Source organism: Phasianus colchicus, chromosome 10, assembly GCF_987193195.1.
Source record: "Phasianus colchicus chromosome 10, bPhaCol1.hap1.1, whole genome shotgun sequence".
NCBI lineage: Eukaryota > Metazoa > Chordata > Aves > Galliformes > Phasianidae > Phasianus > Phasianus colchicus.
This window is the reverse complement of record NC_143445.1, coordinates 11,286,182-11,312,411: the sequence shown is the minus strand read 5'-3', so window position 1 is coordinate 11,312,411 and position 26,230 is coordinate 11,286,182. Positions and strand designations below refer to the sequence as shown.

Genomic DNA, 26,230 nt, shown 5'->3' with positions numbered 1-26,230 from the left:
AATCAGTAGAGGACCTGCCTACTTTCGTTATTCACAGTAAATCCTGAAAACACATTTTCAACTAGAGCATATTTCTTCTACTTGCTTCACTATAAGCTTTGTAGTAAAAAAGTTACTACATCACATGTAAGTACACATGCCCTTAAGCAAGTGGACTGATTTTTTCCAAGGGCCTACAACATAAACCACATAAACCATCAGATATACTGATTCATCCTGAATTTGTGCTGTAGAGATCTGACAGTGTAGTTTAGGTAACAGATATAACTCTACGTTACAGATACAGTTCAAAACTTGGATGCAAATAATTGTACCTCGCCTATGAACCAGTGCAAATTAGAATCTTGTAAGGAAACAATAATAACTGATTAAATAAGCAACCTGCTGCAACTAGCAGCAGTACTATAAATACAGAACAAAAACTAGCCATCACTTCACACACACACAAACCAACAGCTTCAAAAGTTTTTGGTTCCTATTAAGGACATAGACTGCGACTTACATCAGAAAAAAAACCCTAAGCACTTCAAATATGATCACTGTAATTTTGTTCACAAAACCTTGTCCTGATCACCATAAGGAGCCATTGAGATGGCTAGTATAAACATTAGTGTATCACAAAATACATCATATAAACATGTAGTATAAACATTAGTGTATCACAAAATAGATCTCAAAGGCTGGTATCTAATGAACAACTCTATTACCAGGGCAACAGTTGACCAAGAGTTTCTTAAATCTGTAGTCCAGCCCCTAATTTTTAAGGAAATTGAAACTGACATTAAGAAAATAGATTCTGGATGGTACAGGGACTCCCACATATCAGACAGGCAAAGTAACATCTGACATAGCACTATGATTACAGGATGCACTATAGAAAGAACCAGTGGTTGGGTATTAAAGGAGCTGATGGTAGAGCAGCATAACATTATCTTTGTATTTCAACCTAAACATTATATTTGTTATGATATTAATACCAGTTCTCTTAAAGGGCACTTTCTGCAAAGTTGGAGAGAGCTACTGAAAGAGACTTTCCTGTATCCAGCTCACACATCCCTTAACACACTGTAGTTGCATATCACATGTACATTTTTTAAGCACACCATGCACATTAAAGAGCATCACATTCTATTCTTTAGAAAGTCGCTCAATAATTAGTTCACATTCGTTTTCTAAAGTCCAAACAATTGAACTAAAGAAAGTCCAAAAGGAACGTCTTACAGAGACAAATTCTTCAAAGTTTATTTTCCCATCTTTGTTGCTATCTGTTACTGCAAAAATCTTTTCTATGATCTCCCGGACTTTGTAACCAGGCAAAGGTAGGCTTGCTTCTTTAAACAGGTCCTGAAGCTCATAGTCACTGACATATCCACTGTTGTCAATATCTGCAAAGTGAAAACAAAAGCTGGTTTTATGCTTATGTAAAAGATCTAGTAGAATAACTGTTGAAAAGAAATAAAGCTGTAGGAAAAGAATATTTCTTCCTGAGACCTCATCACGTACATACATAAGCATGAAGGAATACTTGTGGATTATACACAATCAGATGAGAGATGTGACATCTTGCTCTGTATTTTCTCAGGAACTATCTTACAATCCAAAAACACAGATATGACAAAATAGCAAATATGTAAATAGCAACATTTAAGCTTTTTTTAAGACTAGCAAAGTTCTCAAGAAAAACTTAAAGTGAAAGAAAGATCAATTACTATATTCTGAAAGTATTATTCTACCTGCAATTAGCAAATTCAGATCTGATGCAAACGTTTGTTAAAACATACTCACAAAAACTCTACATGACTCTATACTTTGTTTCTTATCCTAATACCTGATAGAGACTTTCTGTCTTGAAAACTTTTGATGTGATAAGGCTTAATTGTGAAGAATAAATCCAGGATGATCTGTATTTATTTATTAAAGGTGACCTTGCTTAATCTATTGACCAACTTTGTTGGGAGAAATCTGTGCTGCTTCCTACGCTTACAATGAGCTCCCAAAATCACAGCAATAACATCCACGTATGGACAGGATCAGAATGCTTTTTTCAGCAAGACGTTGTACAGCTCCACAATTGTATAAAAAAGGGAATGGCCATATCACTTAAAAACACAGTGTAATTTGTATTACTCACAACCAAAGAGGAGAAATATTAAAAGTTCTCTGATCTTAGGCCAATCTGAGTACAGAAAGCTGTTGAATTCTTAATACAATAAAGCACCATTTAAAAGACCTAAAATATTCTTGTCCAATTGCATAAATAAACATATTTTAAGTTTTGTTGTTGTTATTGTTTTTTTAAACGCATGTATGTGTAAACTCTGCTTTTACAGGTACATGTTTAAGTATGTCTATTAAAATAATCCTACCAGTAGTTCAAGGTCTACTCAATGGAAAGTACCTTTCCAAGCAGCAAAGCTATTGTCCATTGACTACAAAGTTCAGTGAAGTATAAGAAATCATAACCAGCTTAACTAGTGCTGGACATAACGTCCATTTTCATGCTTAACAATTTTCAGTCTCATCAACACACTGAATTTCTCAAAAATGTGAATTAATAGCATGTCCCCAAATGATCAAAGTAACTGAAGGGAGTGTCACAAGTAACATGAGTCAGAAATGGATTGAAGGTAAACTGGCCACTTTTCTAATAAATCTGTGCTTCCACCTTTGTTTTTTTGGGTTCACTAGTAAATATGCCTCTCATTTTTTTCTAATATCAGAACTCAGCTAGTAATACCAGAGTGAATATATATCACATTAAAGAAGGACAAGCAGAGATCTACGCTTAGACCGCATAGCCATAATTAGCCACAGCTGTTATTCACTAATTTCAGTGCAATCCAAACTAACTAAACTGCTTCTGCATTGCTTCATAAGAAAGTCACATTTCAGTGCTAACAAAAGGTTAAAAAAAGATAATAACCACCACATTTTTTATTTTGGATACAACCCACAGTTCACAAACCACTGAACAGTGAAGCTTTGTGTGCATGTACTAATCCATCCACTGCCTGTCTTACCCATCAGGCACATAACAACACACACAGTAACAAGTGTGGTCTAAAGAGCAGAGGACACACTCCCATCTCACTCAGATTACTGGCCACGTTAGTTCTTTGACTTCATCTTTCACTGAGGATAAGTTTGCATGGTAACAAGCAGAGACATAAATACATTCACTTTCTTTTAGCTTACCAATGCTGCTACAAGCAATACATTCACAAAGATACTGAAATGAAAAGATGAAAGAAAAGCTACATTTATTATGTTTTACAGAAAGCATATATGAGGGTAAGGAAAGAAATGTTTTTTAGCAAGTAGAATGCAGATGGTGTGAAACAAGCTGTCCAACATCCCCAGTGAGCAGCTACCTACCCAAACAGCTGCCTCTATACTGACATATGTACACAAAAGTCTTTCTTTGGTCTATCCTTCCAGCTCCTGGAGGCTATAGCTATCCTGAGCTACAGAATATATCAGGATGATTATTGTTTATGACAAATTCATGACTTATCTTCAAAGGACACATTTCACTCCTGTAGCATTTCTAGATATTTTTGCCCTCAAAAACAGTGTCAATCTGTTCACAGTTTTATTATTTGTCATGAGTAAAAGTCACTGCTTCTTGTTTTAAACTTCCTCGTGCTTTACTGGATACCACCTGACACCTGCATTTACAGAAACAGAATAATACCCATTTTATCCTTTCCATACTACTCACAAAGTTACACATTTCTAACACACAGCTTGCTAGTAGTCTCTTTATTGAACTGCAGAGATCTAATACCAAAGACTTTTTGGCTTAAGCTGTTTTACAGTTTTTAATCAAATGATTTCCATGCCTTAACCGTACAATAAACTTTTCACTTGTTTAAAGTAGAATTATTTTCTCTCCAAGTACATTTTGGAGGTATTGACAATGATTTCAGCTGCTGCTAAGACAACTATTGTTTTATTTATTTATTTATGTTAACTTAAAAGATCAAATCACTTCCAAACTAGAAGAGAAATTACTATTTGAAAGAATGCAAGGCAAGCAGAAACCGAGAGTCAGTTATCCACATCAATAATAAGGATAAGAATATTTAACAGTTTTAATCAAAAATTTTCTTCAGATTTAACAAGTTCCAATAACTGAATTTTGAGACCTAAAATGCTGCAAATAAAATAGCAGAAACATTGCAACTGTTCATGAAAAGTTAAATTATGTGATTTAATTGCTGAAATTCAAAGATGTAAACAAATATACAGTTTCAATGAAAAAAAGTTTTAAAATAAGCATTTCTATTTTCTTAGTCATTACTGGCAACAGAAAAAAACAGAAAAAAAACAGTGCTATCAAAAACTGATCCATAAAGATTTCTTCTGCAAAAGCATACACGGCTCTGCAGTGTTACCGGCAACCTTATGATTTTCTTAGTCAAAACACACCTATCTTATTGAATGCTTCTCTTAGTTCTTCAAGTTCTTCACGAGAGATAGTAGTTACGTTGTTCTCCATCTTCTAACAGCAACAAGTGCTGTCCACAGTTGCTTCTACCTAACAAAAATGGACAGAAAATACTACATATTAGTCCCAAATACATACAAACATAAAGGACTCAAATTTTCAGGATGAGGCACCAGACCTAAATGGCAGCTCCAGGTCTGACACACATTTAACACCCAGGAATTCTCTCTGTAATAGCAACTGAGGATTTACAGTAGCAACACCAACTTTCATACTTTGGATGACTTCATTCAAACAGAATAAGTATTAACCAACAATTAATTCCCAATATTTGAGCATGCTTCCAACATGAAAACCATCATCTCACATTTTAAAAAAAAGCTTTTAGAGAAATTAATTTTTAAGTACAATGCAGTATCATTGCTCATTAGTGGTTAGCATTAAGATCTAGTCCTGCAAAGTACTAAGCATTTGCACAGTAATCCTCAGTGGGACACATTCAAGTTGATGCCTAGCAGCAGTAAGAAGGGGTGCATCCTTCCACAACTGCTACAGAAGTTACCACCTCCAGACAAGCCCGTGACTTTGTAATACCCTCAAAGGGAGTAAAGGACCTTAACTTAGCTCAGTGACAGCACTCTCAATATGAAGCTACTCTCTCCACCCAACTCCATAAAAAATGCAAATCCAAACTCTAAACACTTGCCCAAGGGCTGATAACACCCTATGACAAATACTTGTTTCCTCTTACCTATATTCTCTACAACAGAGTGATTCAGCGTTTGGTTAACCAGTACAAGCCTGAACAGAAGGTGCACCAAATTATCTTAATGTGCGAGGTTATAACTGCATTAGTCTTTTTCCACTATGAATGCATACAATTAATCTTACTGTGTCACTCATCTTAGCACGGCAGAGCAGTGCATGGCACTGGGCTGGTGCACAGCATGCTACAGATGGTGCTGTAACTCCGACTTCACGGGAGCTTTGTCTTTGCTTTTATTTTATAAACAATCACTGACAACAACATTAATACCCTTGTCAAAGCTGCGCAGTTGCACACTTCCTCTCCTCTGGTGTATAAGACCAGAACAATGGAATCAGAATTTGTTTGGAGTAAGAGACGGCTATCATCAGTCTGATCTTTTGTTTGAAAATAATTCCTTCTCCATTCTAGCTGCATCAGTTCTCTTTCAATCCTTCACCACCTGGCAGTAAGAAGCAGTCCTGCTGGAGCGGTCGCAGAGCAGCAGCACACAGGAGAGGTGGTGGTGGGGCACAGGCAGCTGAGATGCACTGGTGGGCCTGGATTCCGATGGGTTTCCTGGAGCTCTACTGAACACTGTGGACGGACGCTTACAGTGCTGCTGAGGTGCATTACACCTACTCTACTGGGAAATCAATTTCAACACAAAATAAATTTCTGTGGTCTGACAAATAAGTGTAATATTGCATTACTTCAACAGCCACTGAACTGTCCCCTGATTTCCAAATCATGATCTTAGGAGTTCACGTTTTAAAGTTCACGCTCATTTTCTTCAAAAAGAAAATGGCTTGGAAGTTGAGATTCTCATGTAACAACTGAAGGACTTGATGTTAAGGAAAACAAGTTTCAAGAGGTTGAAGAAAGCTTTAAACATAGCAGCTGCATTACCAGACCACTCAAGCAAATAACTTAAGAAAACATTTGTCACAACAGTGAGTGACTGTCTCAAAGTACAAAAGTGGAACATTCATTTGGGCCCTATCTGCAGCATAGGCATTTCTTTATCTCCACTTACACTGCTGTATAAGAGAACAAGACAGTCAAGTACCACCCAACTGATTTCACCTCAGCTAAAGTTTCTGCCTTTTTTTTTGCCTTTTTTTTTTTTTAAGTAGACCCACACTAGTTTAGTTTTCCTCTATGATGCTAAATAAAAAAAGTTCTTAAACATGTGCTATTTTAACTAAATCCTGTCTGCTTCACCTATGTTAATATTTTGTCATTGCTGAGTCTGCTCCTGTGAGTCACACAGGATATGGCCTTGAGTGGGTGGCGAGTTAAGTCTTTTTCCTTCATGTCACTCCATCTTATTTAAGTACTTGATTTAAAATCCCACTCATCCATTTTGCTCAGCTTACTGGCAGCACACACCAGTCGTTGTACTAAAGCAACAAACAAATGAACACTTTGGACACGCTGTTTTTGGAAATGCAAATATCTTAAACAGAAATCTGATGTGGCAATTAAGAATGAAGAAACAAAGAATGAATTGGAAAAAAATGCAAACATTGAAATCTAAATTACTAAAGAAACATAAAGGGCTGAAGCTGCAGGGACACAGAAGGCAGTACTTTGACATGCAAAAACAAGATGTCTAAGTAAAATATTTAGCCACCTAGATGCAAAAGACAACATTTCTGTCATACCGTTCACGTTTTAAATTGCTTATTTTTACTGCAAGTCAAAATTTATCAAACAGTTTTTCAAAAAATGCAATACAGTTTATTTCTCTCTTCTCCTATCATGATTACTAACTTAGATTTCCCATCACACTCCATTTCAGAAAACAGCAATCTTGGATTTCAAAGATACTGGTTGTTTCAGCAACATCAATACTACAAAGAAGCAGATAAATAAAACTAATACCTCAGCTCTAAAGAGACAGTCTTGAATACCCTATTACATAATTACCATGTAAATTAGTTGGTCAGTTAAATGACAGAAGTGCTGCAATTACTGTTCTGGCATCCAGAAGAGACATAGTTTGAGAAAGCAAAAGCAGTGCTCAGAATTTTTAGATATATCAGATGATTTCAGTGCTGAACCAGGAAGCTACTGAACCTGTGCTAACAAATCCCTTGCACACATGTATCACCAGCCAGGCAATTCTGACAAGGCAACATCAAGTCTACAAAAGTACACATCTACTGGAACTATGGCCGCCTGTTAATAAAATATATCCACTTACAGATAACATTTATCTGTACCCTGACAGCGTTCATATGACATTAAAACTCTCTGTAGCCTTTGCTTACATTAAATCATCTCTTGCTGTTCCAGAACATGGTAGGTACAAGTCCTGTTTTCTTGGGGGAAAGGATCCTTGATGTTCTTCTAAGCCTTAGCCAACATCCCTCTGTCCCTAGCCTACCTTCTACTCCTCCTGGAAGGCTTTCTGAAAACAATACAATGGAGTCTAGAAACATTCCACATCCAACACTAATGCCAACTACTACTGGTATCACCACCGTATTCCCTTTGTGCATGGAGGAGCATTTGCAGCTGTGCAAAAGCCAGGGATAATGTGAGCAGCCCAAACTGCAATTCCCTTCTTTTTCTTTCCTATTGCCTAAGTTATCAGAAAAAAAAAAAGTGACCAGCTGGTATGAAATCAGACTCAATGATTTCCTTCATCCCTGCAGGCAATTGGCAATTTCTTCTCCACCTCTTCATTTCAGATTCTATTTGCCCCATTTTCATGCTGCAGCTGCTTCCATAATCACAACAGACATTACAAAAGCTGACTCAAGAGCTTATTTTCTTTTGTTACTGTTCTTTTTGTCTGGTATTAAAAACATATTTCCTCTGTCCCTGGTGCAAATACTATTCTCTTTCTGCATCATCCTTAGGTTTGTAGTTTCTAATAGTAGCCAAGCTACTGTAGTTACCAAATACAGGCTGTGCAGAAGAATTACTGCTTTTATAACAATACATGCCAATAACCAATTATCATCTCAATTACAAAGTACTCAAATTCCTCTTTTCTCATCAGGCTTTGACTCAAGATGATATACAGTTTAATGCAAGGTTTAGTTTATCTAGGATTCCTAAAACCAACTTTTAAGCTCTTGTCTGATTAAGTTAGAAGTTTTGTCCTGCTTCAGTGAGAAACAAAGGTATCAGGCAACAAAAAGGAACTTTATAATGAGGATATGCATCAGATACTCTTATCAGTATGCAAAGAAAATTGTATATTGCCAGGGAGGAAAATAATTGAAAATATATTGGAACTAAGGAGAAGATTCGTGTACATAGGAAGCATTAGAATTAACTGCCATTGATAGACAGAATTTCAGCTTTATATGAACATATGAATACATCTGCACACATCTCTATTGTCTTTTCAATAATTTAAAACTCCTATCCAACCTTTTTTCACATCTTACACTAAAAGATCTTTTAACTTACACAAAGATTATTCTTGACCTTCAAATATAAAGCTGATTATGGGCCAACTAAATTAAACATTTAACAGTGTGAAAGGGCATTTTAGGTGTTTCAGTAGAAGCCCATGAAACATTTTAGTGTGGTCTTTTAATCTTGATGAGAAAACGAACAGTCAATTGGTAATACTCAGTGATTTCATTACTTTTATTTGATAGAGTTTAGATCTGTGTAGGATATAGAAAGATAGTTTGTCTTGTATCAGAGGAGTTACAGGAGAAAGATGTGAATTATGCACAGTGCTATCTAAAGTGAAAGATGACTTAATTGTCCTCTTGGGTAGAATGAGGGAATTTAATACACCTGCAGAACAATGGGCTATCAGCACTGGGCCTTAGAAAGAATATATATATCCACTTGTGTGCAGCAGAGAATCCTTGTATAACTTCAAAAAAGGAGACAACAGAAAGAAAAGTGATTGGTTCTGTAAACATAAACATAAGTAGATGTGCATACATGTAAAAAAAAGAACTGCTGAAGCACGATACTAATTTTTCAAAGAAAAGAAGAAGCAGGGTATCATTTATTGGTACAGTCATTAACAGAGTAACGTGAACTAAAAAGTGCTTTTTTGAACTTCTGTTTTGATATCTCAAAAATAAACTATACAAACAAAATAGTTCTTTAAATGTCATACAGTCAGAGTGAACATTCATTACATCAAATGGTCTGAGGATGTGTCTTTTCTGCCTGAGTTTATAAATAACACTAGATTGGACATTGGTCATCAGAAGCATTTAGTAATTACTCTAAGTTTATGTGAATTAAATTAATACAGAAATAAATAAAAAATAATTTCACTTAGCAGAATAATTTTGTGAGACTTAAATCAGGATGAAGAACAGTTTATTACAAAGCAGGTATGTTTAGTTTAGAGTGCTACCTTTTCAACCAAACAGAACACCTCTGGCTTCCTTTGGCTGCTGAGTGCACAGAACAGCCATGCAAATTCATCCATGCTATCACTTTCACCCTGTTTCCTTCACATACATCATTCAACACGATCTCAGCCTGCCTGGGCTCTGTATTGCAGCATTCAACAATGATAAAAAAACATCAATGCAAAACTTAACTATACCAGAAGGACCACCTCTGAAAAATTGTTTCAGAACTACTGCTATTGCACGCTGAGCTCACAGAAATATTTTTCCTGAAATGTTCTGGAAACCTTTGGGTGTTTGCAGCTACAAGAACAGTTTGGGCTGAATTTGCCCAAACAGATTGTCTCAGGCCATGAGTGACCTGCTTTGGCTTTTTTCCTACAAGTCTGAAAGGTTTCATCTGCACTCAGCAAAAAACTGGAAGCATTTTATCCCCTCTGTGTTCTGGAACAGGGGCTTGAGACATGCCTACTTCACACCCACAGGCCAACCAACATCTGCTCATTCAACATTAACCCAGATGCACTCTGATACACAGAACTCCTTAAAATTCCTGCTTCAGCGTGTTGTGTCAAGGTTTCCTTGAGGCTGTACTCCTCCATTTCACCTGCAGTAAGCATGCTGCAGCACAGAACAGAGGGCGCTAAGCAGAAATGCCCTCTGCCACTGCTCTGCACACCTGCCTCTCTAGCTTCAAAGGCTCCACGCTGGGCAGGGAGGCAATCCTCAGCCTGTGCAGTCCCACAACAGCCCAGACTAACACTCTGCTTTTCCTTGCATCAACTGCTTAACTACAGCAAATTGTGCTTTTAACGAGCACATCACCCTCAACAGCAAAACTAAACTCTGTGAAACTGGGTACTGAAATAATACAGACCAACACCTCTGACCCCACAGAGCTGTGTGCACATTAACAAGGATTTTCTGATGCTAACAGTAATTGCTAACAGTATTTCTTCATGTTTATAAAATACAATCATTGAGAACATGCTAGTTTCTGTTAGAGTACAAATAGCACAGAACAGTAAGGAAGCTGAATCTGTGTATCTGCAATGGAGTTCATCCTGAGCTCCCTACCATCTCTAGGTCATGAAAAAATATAGATGTGCACAGTTTTGCTTCTAAGCAAACAAGGAGTTTTTGTTTGGTACTTGAAAATAATGAGTGTGTCAGTATTGACAGGAAATTTTAAAAAAAAGATTCTCCATAGGTCCTTTGAAAAGAGACAATAGTTCTGTTTTTCAGAATACAGGAATAGATTGTCTTCCAAAACAAGACATCCTCTCACCTGAAGCAAAATCACAGTTTTGAGAAGATACAGGAACTATACTTCACATTTTATTTTATCAAAGCTTCCAGATTCGGAATTCTCAGCTGTTGTATGAAATATAAATACATCAGCTTTTTCAATAAATTAGAATGGAGAGAATCAGAGTACAGTATCTAACAAAATACTCAACAGCTGTGTCATAATAAACAACAAATGAAGGGACATCAAAATAAATTCCACAAGAATCTCTGACATGGTTAAACTGAAAGAACTCTGATCCAAAGTAAAGGTTGGACACAGTGACTCTGCTGAAGTGGCATCCGAGATTTATTACACATAACCTTTGTCTTGGTGAAAGTTCATTAACTTTGGCACGCACACAGTATCCAGGTTTTGCCAGGACAAGAACACGTACAGAAGGAAAATGAAAGCACTGGGGGAATTTGAGTGCACTCAAACCATAAATCTCAGTTACCTTTTTTGTTATCTAAGCTTCTCTCATGCTCAGTTCCAAATATTTTTACAAATTTGCTTAATTCCTCAACAACATAAATATTTGATTAGGAAACAATTACAGAAGACATAAGGACTTCATATTTCACATAAACACAGCAACTAGTATCCACTACTAAGATACTGCTTTCACTAAGAATATTTTAGGTCTTGTAAAATAAGCTCATGTTCCCCAGAAAATGAAATGAAATAAACAAGAATTGCTAGAATTTGCAGAAGAAAAGCATCTATTTTGCCCTTTTAAGACATTTGATTCTTCAATTCCCAGACAGAAAGTATGGACACTGAGAGGTATGCAAGGTTAAGTGTCTTCATGGCTTTACCAGATACAAAAATGTGCCTCTGGTGTACAGCTTCAAGCTCTGAAACACCCTATCTGAGCCTCACAGTTGGTCTAAAGATCAGTTACTGCTACACGCGCTTAGGGAATGTCTTCCAGAGGATCACAGTGCACCCGATCAGGTATCACCCACAACAGAGGTACCAGAGTTACTAAGGAGAAGTTGTTCAGGCTTGGGAATACCAGCAACTACAACTGCTATCAGCTGAATTTGCCGATTTTCAGAACCTCTGACAATCACACCATAAATAAATCACAAACTACGGGAAAAAAAAAAAAAGATGTGTTTAGGCTACTTATTTCTACTGATCTTCTTCTTTCCCCCACAAGAGAAAAGGAATCAGTTCTTATTTACTGCTGCTATTGATGTGCCATTGTTAGTGAAAACACAGATCTATCTCAAGGCTTCAGTTATACATAGTTCATTATATACATAGAAAAACCAGAGACATTCAATATTGCATTTTAAAATAGATACTAGGATTTTCAGATAAGACACTCTTGCACCCATTAATAAAATCTGCATGCCACAACTACAAAAAGGGACAGGGAAGAATGGGCAAAAATTGCATCTAGAAAACTGGGACTAGGGAAATCTCTTGGCAAATAGGAGCTCATGTAAAAGAGCACCCTCTTGTTAAGGACTCACTAGAAAACAACCAATTCCGTCCACTGTAACTCAAAATAACATTCGCAGAAGTGGAGCTTTTTTAAAATACAAATTAAACATTTAAAGGCACTGTTTATAAAGCCAAAAACTTGTTCCTCTATTTTACAGGTGGCAACGGCTGTATTTAAAGTAATCCATGACTGCAGAGCTAGCTTCAATTAGCAGGACAGTAACAGTTTGCAAGTGGGTCAAAGAAGATTAAGGTGACTTGATGGAAGAAACTGCCTCACTATCAACACCATCATTAAGCTGTTTACAAAGCATAACTACAGTCATGTTTATACTGGTTCAGGGAAGCAGTAGACTGATTCCTGAACAGAAAACGTGTACGTCTCTTACAAGAAGTTCAATCAATGTAATATATCATTGCAGTTCATATAACTTTCGCTGTTATCTCCTGTGATATCATCCACCACACAGATAGATCATTGGATTGTCTCCAAAAACTACTTTATTATAGTGAAACCTATGTTCCATGCTGACTACTCACCTGGATTGCAGCACAAAGACATGCCAGGCTCCCTTACTGCAGGCCCCAGTCACTACACCTCTCCATCACCTCCTGCACCCTGTCTTACCTCACTTGCCTCATCCCTGTACTCACTGTCTTCCACCATGTGAAGATCTCTGCATACACAGCACTCCTCAAAGTACCCACCCACTAATCCACCAGGCAAATGCACATCTCCTGAAGGACAGAATTGGCAAAGATCACACTTTCTAATTAGGAGAATAACAAAATGACACAGCATGTGGTAAGAACGTCCGAGCAATCCTCTGCTAACCACAGAGAACAGGGGCTGTGCTGAGAACTCAGAAAGTACATCCAACAGAAGGGAGAAAAAAAAAAAAGTGGCAGTAATTAACAGAGAGGCAAAAGTGACACTTGGAGAGGGAAGCTGGTACCTCAAGTGGTACCACCGAGAGCAAGAAAACATGGTGGGCTGAACTAGCAACACAGTCCCACAGCACAGGGTGCAAATCCACACGCTGCCCAGCATGGAGACTTTGTCAAGATGCAACAAAGTAGCACAGCAGCTTTTCCATGCAAATGCATGTTAGATGCAAAGTACTTATCATCAACATAGAGAAAATTTGGCAAAGAAATAGGGTACAGTTTATGAGTAAGTCCATTTGATTACCATTCACAGCTATGATAAACAGATATACTTTTTAAAAATCCAAATTTGATTTAACTGCTACATTTCCCTGAAGCAAACCTCACTGAAATATAAATGGAAAGGCTATGCTAACAAAGCAAGATAATTCAGGCACTCCATCCTGAAGGCATTCTTTCGTGCCTAGGCTGATATTACGTATCAAGTTTACAACAGCAAGAGGAAGAGAGTTAAAACACACCAGTTAGCGATATTTAATCTCTTCTTTTCTGGCTAGGTTTACACACATACAGCTTTCGCTAACATGGGACTAAAATTATCAATAAAAACAGCAGTATTTTAGAGAAAATTCCTGCATAAATACTCGGCAGTACACAACTTGTCTAGGAAACAAAAGCTGAAATTCTTACTGAAACAACTGTATCAGTAAGACCTTTGCCTATGCAGGCAGCCAAACCTGTGTTCAGAACTCACCATGTATTGTCAGGAGGCTCATTCCATGGAAATATGTGGAGTACTGAAAAGCTCCGTCAAAATATGAGAACTGATAACACTGTGGAAGTTACTGACTCAGTCTTGTGTCTCCCTTTGAATTACAATTAAAGTATTATCCTTCTGAAAGGGATAGTACTACTATAGACAAATCAGTTGCGACTTCAGCGCAATGTCCAGCATTTATAGTGAGGAAGGTAATCAGTAACATTAAAATGTAACAATTAGCAGTTTTTCTGTTCTAGGTACCAGTGTCTAGCACAGCAATTGTCACCCTCAGTTTCACAGGCAAATTCCTTTTACTAATATTACGCTCCAGTTTCCCACACCTCCATGCCTCAGTTTGTCAGAGTTTGCTGGGTTTTGCATTCCAATAGCTACAATCAATATGTACTCACCTTCAGCTGTTTAATCTTGTAATATTTCACGATGTCTCTTACAAGGCTGCCAGTGTTCCCAAGCCTCTGCTTCTTCAAGACTAGGTGCTGTTTAAGAGGTGAAATAAAAGATATTCATTGTAATATAGCAATTTCTTCTTCTCCCACTAATCATAACTTAAAGCAACACATCTTTTTCTCAGGTCAGCTGGAACATTATAGATCATTTTTTTCTTCTCTGAGTGTTAAAATAACATTGAGTTAGCACCTAACTTATAAGGCAAAATTATGAACAAATCTACCAATGAACAAACAGCCCAAGAGGCAGAAGGAGAAATGCAGCTGCAGCACCCTATAGAAAACCACCGCCTTTATCTCTGAGTATATGTGCCCTGCCAGGCTCTGCAGCAGAGCCCTTCAGCTGCTACAAATACCAGAAACCCAGAAGAGAGATGCTGGTTAACTCTTACTAATGAACTTAGTCTTAAGGTCACCCCAGAAGTTAATCATGTGAAGATCATTAACAGTAACAACAAATGCATATTCATTTTCTTCAGCAATTCCATCTCCATCCCAGTATGTTTTAGATGCCAGTTAATTGCAGTCACTAAACAGCACCAAACTGTTCTGTGTTTCTAGAGCATTTTAAGTTTTCATTAATTGTCAGAGGGCAGAACAGCTCTCTATTACCTGCTAATCCCTTGTTCAACTCTACATGGTTCAAAAGATTATTAGAAGATTAGACTGATCAGCTACTATACCACAACCATGCCAGGATTTTCTGTCATGGAAAATTCATGGGTTATTTTTGCTTTTCTTTCTTCATTGGCCAAGCTGGAGAAAAAAGGAGGGTCTCCCTCAGAAAATGGCAAAAGCAACTAGCAGGCATTTAAAGCCTCCCAATTGCTGCAGACACCATGGACGTGTAAGTGCTGCCCATCTGTGAGCTCACATCTTACAGAGCTGTGCTGCCGAAGTACAGGGGATAAAAAGAGCAAAGCAATAAATGGGAGTGACCAGAACTGAACAGAGTTTTGTCTTAGCTTCTAAACTAGAAGAGAATCCAAAGCACACAAAGTTTGTTCACGTTTACTTTTGTTCTTAATTAGACCAGAAGAAAATGTACAATGGGCATTTTAAATCACGTTTGGAAGAAAAAAAGAAAGAGATTTCTCTGTGAAGCATGTGTGACTAAGTTGTTCAGAACCAAAGCCATAGGATCATATGGTTAGGAGAGATCTGATTTAAGAACAAAAATTTATTTCTGATACTCAGGCAAGAACTTCTCTTCCTTGGGCTTAGACAAATTCTCCAATTGTTTTTAATAGTTTGGACTGGCAATAAGCAAACACTCCCAAGCACCTATCTCTAACCCAAGTTGAATAAACTTAACTGCAAGATACATCTGTATTCCAAAACAATTGCTTGAAATTTTTTAAAAGGTACCTATCCACTTTGGAGGATGAAAAGTGCTTTTCCAACCTGGCCAGTTTTGCTAGGATGGGTATTTGAGAAAGGAAAAGGTTGGTAGGACACCGCTTTTCCTCTGAGCTCTCCTCTAACCTTATTTCCAGGGCTTTCCTCTTGGTATTTGGTTCATATTTCTGTAATACAAAAGAAAGTTTGTCCCTGACTTGCAAGTTCCATAGGGTATCATGTAGAAGCCTACATTAACCCAAGGCTGGCAAGGTAACAGGCTCCATGGGAATCTGACAGAACAAGAAACGTTCTAACACCTTCTCCATCCTAGTTTAATGTAAGACACAGATAACAGACAGATAAAAGCCTTTGCAAACCTTTAAGCATGTACCATTTACCTCGTACAGCAGAATACAAAATTAACACCCGGCCTATGTATTCATAATTAGGCTGTTAGGCATTTTAAATTACCATCCAGCAGTAACAACTGAATGCTGCACCGTTTTCCAAAACTGCCAGAAAACGGTTCAGTCTTTTCAAACCATGACTGATGCTTTCCAAGTAAAATATTTAATATTTCTTTTATTGCAACACTTTTGTTAGCACATGGAAAGCACATTTCCACACCTTCAGAAATGAAAATAGTAGCTAAAAACTTAATTGTGATCAGCTCTCAGATACATTGTCTCGTGACCAATCAGTTCTTTTACAGTGGCAAAACACATCTCTAGGATAAAGCTTATATATATTTTTATCCATATTTTAGCTAAATAAGCTAAATAAACATTCAGGATTTTAAATTAGCTGCAAGTCTGCACTGAGCAACTTCTCCTCCCCTTGACCCTCACAAAAGCTGTACAAGCCTATCCTGTTGTTCACTGACACACTGCACAGCATGAGCTCGTCATAATAACTCATTTTTTTTAAGCTTCCCCAACTTAATACTCCAACATTAAATGGCAATCTATCCTCAAATCCTATTTTTAAATTGCTAAACACAGCACAGAAATATTTATTGTTATTACTTGTCTTTCACATACTGAGGGAGAAGCCTTCCTGCTCTCCCACCACTCCATCCTGTAGCTGAGGAGTCCAGCTGGAAGCCTCCCAGTACCGTTCTCAGTAACACCTGACCAAGCATTTCCAGGGGAGCACAGACTATAGCAGCACCCAACTGCTCATGCAACATATGCTTAGTTTGTTGAGAAAGGATTAGTTGATTTGGATTAATCCTCCTGAGTTTAAGTGCCTTGATCTTAATTAATTTACTTAGTAAATACAAGACAACTAAAAAAATACACTGAGCAGAAATGCTGTTACTGATCCACCAGTACTATTTGGTGATAAAAGGAGTAAGAGCGTGACACACATGCAAAAAGATGAATGCAGTTTTCCCGTTCACATCAAATCTTGTTTAGCCCAAAATCTGCTTCCTTCTGAGAACAAGATTGACTATCAATAATTTTTAACAGTACATTCTGAAACGTATGAAGGATTATTAACAAAATGAGAAGATGAATATATTTTCAGCAAACAAAATTGGATTATACTGGATCCAGCACTTTCTTTTTTGCTACCATCTATTGCTATTAACAACATATCTCTAAGGGAACCCCATAAGTGGGTTGATAATCTCTTTTCTACCAAAAGCACGCACATACAAGCACACAATTGGCTTTATGCATTATTTATTTTCTGAAGCTGAGCAATACCAGCCTCATTGACGAGCTGCTGTGAGGTACTGCCTTAATTCTCCTCAGAAACCTCTAATATTAGCAGTAATCAAGCACACATGTCCAAAACCATCCAGAAATTCATCTACTAATCTACTTTTAGAAGAAATGAAACAAATAATAAGGTACGTAATGAGGTCCTAAGTGACATTTAGTATGAATCAAAGCTGAAGTCATGTAATTATCCACTTTATCACAAATGCAATCCACTGGATAACAGAGAAGTCACCCTTGCCATTTAATTTTGCATCCATTCTTTAAATGCATAGCTGCGGTGATGATTAAGTACTCCTTAATAAGTGATAGGACATGACTGCAATGCAGAACTGGTTTTACCAGTAACCTAGAACCCTCAATCCCTATTCAACTTGGTCTGACTAACCATAGTTTGTTGGATTTCTTGTTAATACCCTTTGCATACCACACTGCAATCATCAGTCAACTGTTCATTCATTGAATATCATGGACTAACTTCAGCCTTAACATGGCATCCTACACAGAACGCCTTCAAAAGTAATTTTTAGATGAGAGGTACTGCTTAGCTATAGCAGCTGGAGTCACTTAGCTAAGTATTGTTTCTAGCACTACATTTACCATCAATTATTTCCTTATTGTCAGCACAGCACTTTAGAGCCTTCTGCAGTAATAATCCTGTTTGCTAGGATCAGATCCTTTTACTCACCATACTCTGCTCCACATTTGTTCAATCCATTTATGTAGGCCTAGTGATTTTTTAGTTTCCTTGGGAAAATTATCACAGAAATGAAGCATTCCACACATCCTGGTCTATGCTACAAAAATATTTTAGTTAACTGCAGTAAAACAGGAGGCAACTAAACATTACACATTTTAAAATGTACATGAAGCATTGAATGTAAGGGTAACTGGTACAACCGTTTTGGTTTAGATGTTTCCATATTACATGCTGCCAAATTCTTGTCCATTCTGTTGACCCAATCGCAACAGAGCAGCAAAAGTTCTAAGTAGGACATTATTCAGCAAGGAACATAAGCTTCTCCAAAAGGAACAGTGTTCCAAGATACATAGGCTAGTTATTTGACTTTAAAAATAATAAAGACAGTAAAGTAAAGAAGGGCGACTCCTTTTCCTCCCTCTTCCATTTTGTTGGTTTCTGTACTAAGTTATGGAAAAACATTTGCTGAAAGTTGACAAAAGCCCTCCACAGCACTGCTGAATATCAGTGTTCTCACATAAATTTATTTCAAATTACATTTTAAATTACAGCATTGCAGTTTCCTCCTAGCATGACTAATACAGATTTTTGCACAATATTAAAGTGCTTTTAAGCATCACTATAGCTACGTATTTAAAGAATTTAGCTTGCAAAGACAATTAAACTACGGAAAAAAGATTTCCCAAGAAATTATTACAGCAGTTACATTCTCTCATTCTGGGTTTTGTTGTTGTTTTTTTAAAATGGTATTTAATATAATGCAAATTTTGCCCTCCAGAAGTGAATTCCATGCATCTTGCTTTCATTCAACAATTACCAGATCCTAAAGTCTCAATGTTCTAACACTGGTACAGGAATAAACACATTCCCATGAGTTTCCTCACAGTTGCGAGCTTTTAGTAGTGGTAGTGGTTGCATACAATGGAAAAGCTCAGTCACTGCTGCTTTGTTATATGACGGATTACCAAAGAATATATAATCTAACATATTCTCTCCAAATTACACCAGTGTTTAATTTTGCTGTGCTAACAGTCTTAAGTACATAAGGACATTTATCCACACCACAGAAAATGCTTGCAGGAGTAGGATCTGTCCAGCCTAGTCCTTAGCAGCATTTGCTATTGCAATCTTTTTTAAAATAAAAGTTGTCACATCAATATTGAGGCCTTCTAACCTGTGCCCCTTCACTCTAGACAAGTTGATTGTTCAGCACAGGCACATATTAAAAGCAGAGCTTTTCAGAATACTCATTTTTATAGTGTGCAGAAACAAGGCAATATGTTCAAAGGTCAGCCATCCACTCTGACAACCACCTCCATGACTATATATGGAAATCTGTCTTCAAGTAATCATACAGTCAGGCGCAATTACAGCAGCCACATATGTGATAAGCCATAAGCACACCTTGATATTGCACGAAACCACTCAGCCCAGCTCAAGAGGAGATCAGTGCACAGCTTGCCACATTTCCTTTGACCACCTGGCTGCACAGCCTTGGTAGTGGTCGAGTTTCACAATTCACATAGGCAGCATTAAACATGTGTAGGTGTTTAAAAGTCTTTATATAATCACTTATATCTGCCTGCAAGAGACGGTTGAGATTTAACTGCAGTCCCTATAACAGAAACATCTTGTACATCCACAGAGATGAGCCCCAATATGAATTGTAAATCTACATCAGAATCTGGTTAACAGAGGGAAAGAAAGTGCAGTGAACATGATTCTGTGCTTTGGGATCAGCTGCTCCAAGGCAAAGTCAGCATCACTTGGTGTCTTAAACTAAGAGGCTGCAGTGACCTACAGAGGTACCTGATAAATTGAAAACAAAAGCCAAAAAGAAGCCTGGGCGTGGAAGTACCATGCAACTAACAAGTGACTGGGCAGTCCAAGGGTGAGGGGAAGTCAGCCGGGCACGAAGCCTGCCAGTGTCACATACACTGGTTCAATACTTAACTCTGCCTTCCTGCATGGATTCCCTGAGTTCTGCAAGCTGTGAGCTCAGCACACCTAAGGCTCATTTCACCAACATGAATGCTACATTGGAAGAGAAGGCACAGAATGGTCTAAAAAGCACACTGTTTTCAATAGTAGCGAGCCATTCTGCTGCTGGAAAACAAAGAAAAAAAAAACACTTTCCACTTCTCCTGAAAGCAAAGACAACGTAAGCACCATAAAATAATGGGATAAGGAAGATGAATTAAGAGTTTATTGAGCTACTCACTGTGTGCTCCAGCAAAGCGAGGAGAAAGACTGAGTGTTTGGAGGGTTGAAGATTACTAGGTTATGCTAATACCCAGCAGAGTATCTCATTGAATGCACCCAGAAGACTTCTTACATCTTTACAGCACAATACAGTCTGTCCTATAAGACCCACCAGTGTCCACAATAAGGACAATAAGGAGAAGCTTGGCAATATTTGTCAGAAAGCAGCCAATGAAGCTTTGCAACTAGGAATAAGCAAAAGCTCCCAGACTCACTCCAGTGAGGTGAGAAACAGATATTTCTCTTTAGGGAATTGTTGAGTACTTACTGCAACTAGGAAGAAAGAAGTTTGAATTACCACTTTGGTAAACGCTTGAAGAAACTGCACCATGAATTTATACAGCACTCTTCCTGTGACAAATAGAAATGCTGTCACAATATCTTTATTAGCGAGATCTCACTGACAACTCGGAACACTTAAAGACAGACTTCCAGCCTTTTCATTAAGCACCACATGCACCCAAATTATGCTTTATAAACAAAGAAATGTCACTATATAATTCAATAAGCATATCACATTATTTCTTTTGATTTAAATCTGAAGAAGTGTACCCAGCTCAGGTTCCTCTACAAACCAAAAAAGGCACCTTGCTATCTTTCCTAAGTTTATCAGCTATGATACCACTAGGATTTAATTCAGCAAATTAAGAAGCACTGCAGTTCACACCTTTCTTCATGTCACTGCTGTTTCAAACTTGGAAGTTGCTATTCAGAAGGCTGTTTTCAGAGTTTCAGCACAAAGGTTTTCTTATTTAAACTTGGTAGAAAACTCTTGGTTCTGAATAAAACCAGCAATAAAACCCAGACATGCTCAGTTCCCCTGCGCCATCGCAGCTCCTCTTACCAGAGCACACACAGCTGTGGAGCATTTGCTTCCTGGCTAGCAACTGCTCCCAGAAGGCTCTCAGAACCTTATGAAGAAAAAATATTAGTTGGAAATATTTGTTGGAAAACAAAGATAAAACTCAAATACGTTCCATGAAGTTTCTTAAAGCATTCCAAAAAGGTCCATCTTGTGTTAGCCAGCTTAGAAACATCACCAGAAGAGCTTTATGAAATAGCCTACATACGTTTTTCAAGTTAAGAACTACTGTTTATTAAAGAAAAAGTTGATTAGCAATAGGTTCCCTAAAGACACCCATCAGTAAGGAATCATAACCATAACACACACACACAATTTCCCAAACCCTTTCACACCCAAGACTCTGCTACATCCCAGTGCAAGCAGGCAGCAGAACCAGAACCCACTGAGAGGGTTTTATTTCAGCCCCGAAGGGCAAAGCCGGCACCCACACGAAGGAGGAGGACAGCCCGCAGAGAAGGACGGGGCTCCTCCCGAGCCCACTGGAGGCTGCCCTCCTCGCAGCCGCACACACGACTCACGGAGCGCCGGGGGCCCGCAGCCCCGAGACACCGAACCGCTCTCAAAGAACCGCGCACGGTAACAACTCTGGGAATAAAGAACAACAGCCTCTTACGCGCACTCCCCACCGCTGCCGTCAGGAGCGGTGAGCACCGAGTCCCGCGCCGCCAGACGCTCCCGCCCCGCCGCTCACCTGCAGCCGCCACCTCCCTCAGCGCGGCCACCTGCTGCCCGCGGGGCGGGCGGGAGGCCAATGGCGGGGCGGAGGGGCGGGGCCGCTGCCGGGCAGCTCCCGCCTGAGGGGATGCGGGGCGTGGGGTCGGCGCCGCGTCGCGGCGGTGTGGCGCGCGGCAGAGATCCGGGCGCTTGCGGGTAGCGGAGCCGCGGGCAGCCTGGGCGGGCTCTGGGGGCGGCGGGGTGCAGCCTAGGGACGAGGCGGTTACGCGCGGCAGAGCCGCGGGGTGGCGCGGAAGAGCACCGCGCGTTTGACGGAGGCGGTTTGGGCCCTGCCGGCCGCCGTCCCGCCGTTCCCACCGTTCCCGCCGTTCCCGCCTCGGCGGCGCGGTTCAAAGCCGGAGCCATGGCCGAGCAGGGCCTGGAGATGGCCTCCATGATCCCGGCGCTGCGGGAGCTCGCTAGGTAGGGTAGGGTTGGCCCGGCCCGGTCCCCGCATAGGCGCGGGGACCCTCGGGGAAGGCCTTGTTCTGCTGGGCGGAGGTCTTCCCCGCCGCTCCATGAGGCTCTGGGTCTCGGCCCGCATCGTTCTGCCCTTCTGTCGTCTCCTCGCCCCCGCTGCCTGCCTGGAGCGCTGCCTTCCTCCTGGGCCGTGTCTGGGGGGAACCAAGGGGGGTTTACCGGGGCCCTCTGTGCTGCTTACAGTGAGGTTTTGCTGACAGCGAGGTTAAAGCGTCTTCACCTGCAAGTAGCGCCGGAACCGTTGCACAGATGCTACGTTGGGGGGGAAGAGTTGAAGCTTGCATTCTTTGCTTCTTGAGGCAATGCGCTAAGCAGAATTGATCTTCTGTGCTGTATTGATTGAATGCATGCAAGTTACTACTTTGGTTTGCTGTTGTTCGGCTTCTAGGAAAAATAAATTGTTTATAGTGTTAGATGTGTGCATGAGGTTCTCACAAGCATGCTAGGCATCCAACCAGTGTGGCTTCTCTGGAGCCATTCATGGTCCCTACCATACACTGTGCGTTGTATAAGGTGGGATGAACTGAGGCTTCTAGGTACTGCGGTCATTTACTACACACGTTTTCACAGGTGGAAATCTGCTGTTGTCTGGCTCCCTTGACTGAAACTGCTCCAGGTTAAGGTGAAAGCAGTGTAGGAGCTTTTCACAACTGGGGCATGCATCTTCTCCATCTGTAGAGAGAATAAATGTTTGGCTCTAAAGTTTTATGGCCCAAGCAAGACTGCAGCTTTGTTCTGTGCTAGACTAATAGGTGACATGGAGGTGTGAATATACATTGACATTTTGACCTAACCAAGGTACTGACATCTTAGTCACCTGAGAAGTGCTGCTGGCACCTCTTGCATTGCGTACCTGTTGCTGAATAATTTTGCTAATTCCAAAAGAAAAACAAGCTCTTAATTTTATTTTTCTGTACTAAATCTGCTTTGCTTTGTAGCAGTGTGTGACCTTAATAGATCAGAATTGTGTGTAATGTATATAAAACATAATTGCATAACAAAATTAAATGGCTTTCAGCATTTTGTACAGCTTTTTACTTAGGAAAAGTAGGAAAGAGAAGAGCTTGAAATACTCTGGTCACTAAAACAAGAAAACCAGTGGCATTTCTTTTTGAAAACTTCTAGAAGAAAATGATCCATTTTGGTGTTTAATGCTGTGTTGTTGAGATGGACGTTAATTATTTTGTATTTTGAAATAGATAAAATCTTTTAATTTTAGTGCTAGTCCAGAAGAATACAATACAGTTGTTCAGAAACCAAGACAAATACTCTGCCAATTCATTGACAGAATTCTTACAGATGTAGATGTGGGTAAGTATTGCATATCCAGTATCTCAAATGATAACCTGATGTATGTTTTAAGTAATTCAACACATACCCAAATTAGAACTCATTTCAACAAAGATTTGTACTCAGTGCAGTACGGTTTGTCTTATTTTTTTTAATAACCTGCATGTTTAAATATTTGCTATGAAATAACTTGAGACAAATGTATAACTGTAAAAAAAAAAAAAAAAGTGAATATAAATGCTCAGAATTTTTTTATCTGAAGTGATTATTCATTAAGTAATGTAGCTTGTAAATTCTAATATTCACAAGGTCTTCAAGAATTGAAATGCTTTGATGTAAAAACCTTCATGTTTAATTTTAGGGTGGTAATTAGTTCTTCAATCATGTTAAGGTTCCAATTATTGCAGTAGTTTAACAATATTTTGATTAATTGTGAATTATAGACTCTAGAAATCTGGCATTTAGAGTTGTTTCTACGTTTGCTTTAAGGAGACTCAGTGTAAGGTAATCTTGATAATTATACAGGTTTGATACCATATCATAATGTGTTACATAATAAATTTATCATTTCCTTGATTTTGGTATGATCAATATTACAGAAGTTGATTTCACTGTAATATTAATTCAGAATTGTCTTTTTTTTTTTTTTAAGTTGCTTTGGAACTCATTAAGAAATCAGATTCACAGCCAAGTTCTGTAATGCTACTAGATTTTATTCAACATATCATGAAATCTTCTCCCCTTATGTTTGTAAATGTCAATGCAAGTCAAGAGGAAACAGAATGCAATTGCATTGGTGAGTTTGAAGATGTCAGTATTGAAAACTGGTATTTCCAGAACTTAATTATTTTTGCCAATGGGATCATCTGAAAGAACAAAAATGTACAGAGGGGAAATTCAGAAGATCATTATTATGTATCTGAATCTTATGATAAACTTCTTTTCTTGTAATTTGGTTTGCACTTGTGATAATGGATGCTTATCAGAACAGACTTTGTCCTTATTCAGCACTGTTGCTTAATCTCATATTGATGAGCTATCCCATAACATAGTTGTTGCCTGAAGATTTTTTGTCATGGAGCAAAATGTCTGAAATCGCCTATTCTAAAATCAGTCCTTTTTTTTTTTCTTGCCCCTTTTTTCAGCAAGACCTGCTGCTGAAGAAATGCTTTATGCTTACTAAGCTTACATTACTTTATTTCATCACTGTATTTATTTATTTATTCATTTATTTTATGATGAGTAACTTTGCTCTCAAGGAGGTACTCTTTTATTAAGAGGTTTTGGCTTTCATTTTAATAATTTTCTGTGTACTGTTTCTTTTTATTGCCCTAGAATTTAGTAATTGGATCATAACAAGGCTTCTCCGAATTGCTGCGACTCCAAACTGTATCGCATTGCACAAGAACATCTCTGATGTCATTTGCTCTTTACTTTTTCTGTTTAAAATGAAAAGTTGTTCCATCTTTGAAATACTAACAAAAGACCTACTACAGCTTTTCCAAGATTTGATTTTCCTGCATGAAAGAGACACGCAAAAGCAGCTCTGGGGAGATGTGCTGGTATGGCCAGTGACTGTAAAGAGATTTTCAAGCAATGCAAGTGACAGTGTGGGATATTTAAGATTAGCACCATTACACCTGATAGGTATGCCCAATGTAGAATGTCTGGAAGTTATATTGTTATCTATCCTGATGGATATTGCTGCGGATGTATTTTTTGTAAGACAAGATACTGTTCTCTGGGGCATAGGCTGCTCCCTGTTGGAGTATGGTTGCCCAAAAGTTAAAGCTTTGGCAATGAAGTTTTTAATAAAATTAATTCATTTGGGAGGACCTCCGGAACAGCTGGCCAGTGTTTTCTTCACAGTCTTTTTTGGAATTCTACATTCAGCACTTGAAATGGATACTGAAGAACTGGAACTCTGTGGAGAACCATTCTTACAATTGGTGAAAACGTTGATGCCTTTTGAAGCAGATTCTTACAAAAATATTGAACCTGTCTATTTGAATATGCTGCTGGAGAAGCTTTGCGCACTGTTTGAAGGAGATCTGTTTATGTGTCTTCGTTCTGAAAAGCTGAAAGCTGCCTTTTGCCATATACTGCAATATTTTCTGGAGTTTGTTCCAGCTGGCTATGAATCTGCCGTACAAGTAAGAAAAGTCCATGTGAATACCATATGCAGAGTTTTTGTGAGTTTGCTTGGAACTCAGGAAGAACAAGAGGTAGGTTAATTTTTTTAAATTATTTATCTGTACAAAGAAGAAAATCCAGGAAATATTCTATTAGTTGGTTAATTAGATTGATACCTTCTTTGTTTCTCATCTGTTTCATGTATTTTTGCAGGTTAGAGCTCTTTAGTTGGATGTAGCTGGACCTTTTTCAAATGTATTGAACTACTGAAAAGGCTGTCCAGACACAAGAATCTGTTTACAAGTGTAGTATTATAGGG

At 38.6% G+C, this 26,230-nt stretch overlaps 2 protein-coding genes across 8 annotated transcripts in view; one reads left to right on the top strand and one right to left on the bottom strand.

Annotated features, from left to right (window-relative positions):
* The window catches only part of PLS1 (plastin 1), a 39,765-nt gene extending 17,052 nt beyond the window's left edge, over positions 1–22,713 (bottom strand). Inside the window, exons 1-5 of one of the 7 annotated variants that reach the window (XM_090147337.1) lie at positions 21,723–21,851; positions 21,274–21,340; positions 14,343–14,429; positions 4,432–4,540; positions 1,222–1,385 (exon numbers count right to left, since the gene is read on the bottom strand). In XM_090147337.1, the coding sequence (XP_090003463.1) occupies positions 1,222–1,385; positions 4,432–4,501 (234 nt within the window). In that variant the 5' untranslated portion in view covers positions 4,502–4,540; positions 14,343–14,429; positions 21,274–21,340; positions 21,723–21,851. Of the gene's footprint in view, positions 1–1,221; positions 1,386–4,431; positions 4,541–14,342; positions 14,430–15,767; positions 15,860–15,884; positions 15,926–21,273; positions 21,341–21,722; positions 21,852–21,907; positions 22,149–22,669 lie in introns of those variants that run through there. The other 6 variants (XM_090147340.1, XM_031596292.2, XM_090147341.1 and 3 more) reach the window with 6 other exon arrangements.
* Positions 22,282–26,230, top strand: part of ATR (ATR checkpoint kinase) — a 36,258-nt gene continuing 32,309 nt past the window's right edge. Inside the window, exons 1-4 of the mRNA XM_031596288.2 lie at positions 22,282–22,431; positions 23,708–23,799; positions 24,431–24,574; positions 25,114–26,003. Of these exons, the coding sequence (XP_031452148.2) occupies positions 22,373–22,431; positions 23,708–23,799; positions 24,431–24,574; positions 25,114–26,003 (1,185 nt within the window). The 5' untranslated portion in view covers positions 22,282–22,372. The remainder of the gene's footprint in view (positions 22,432–23,707; positions 23,800–24,430; positions 24,575–25,113; positions 26,004–26,230) is intronic.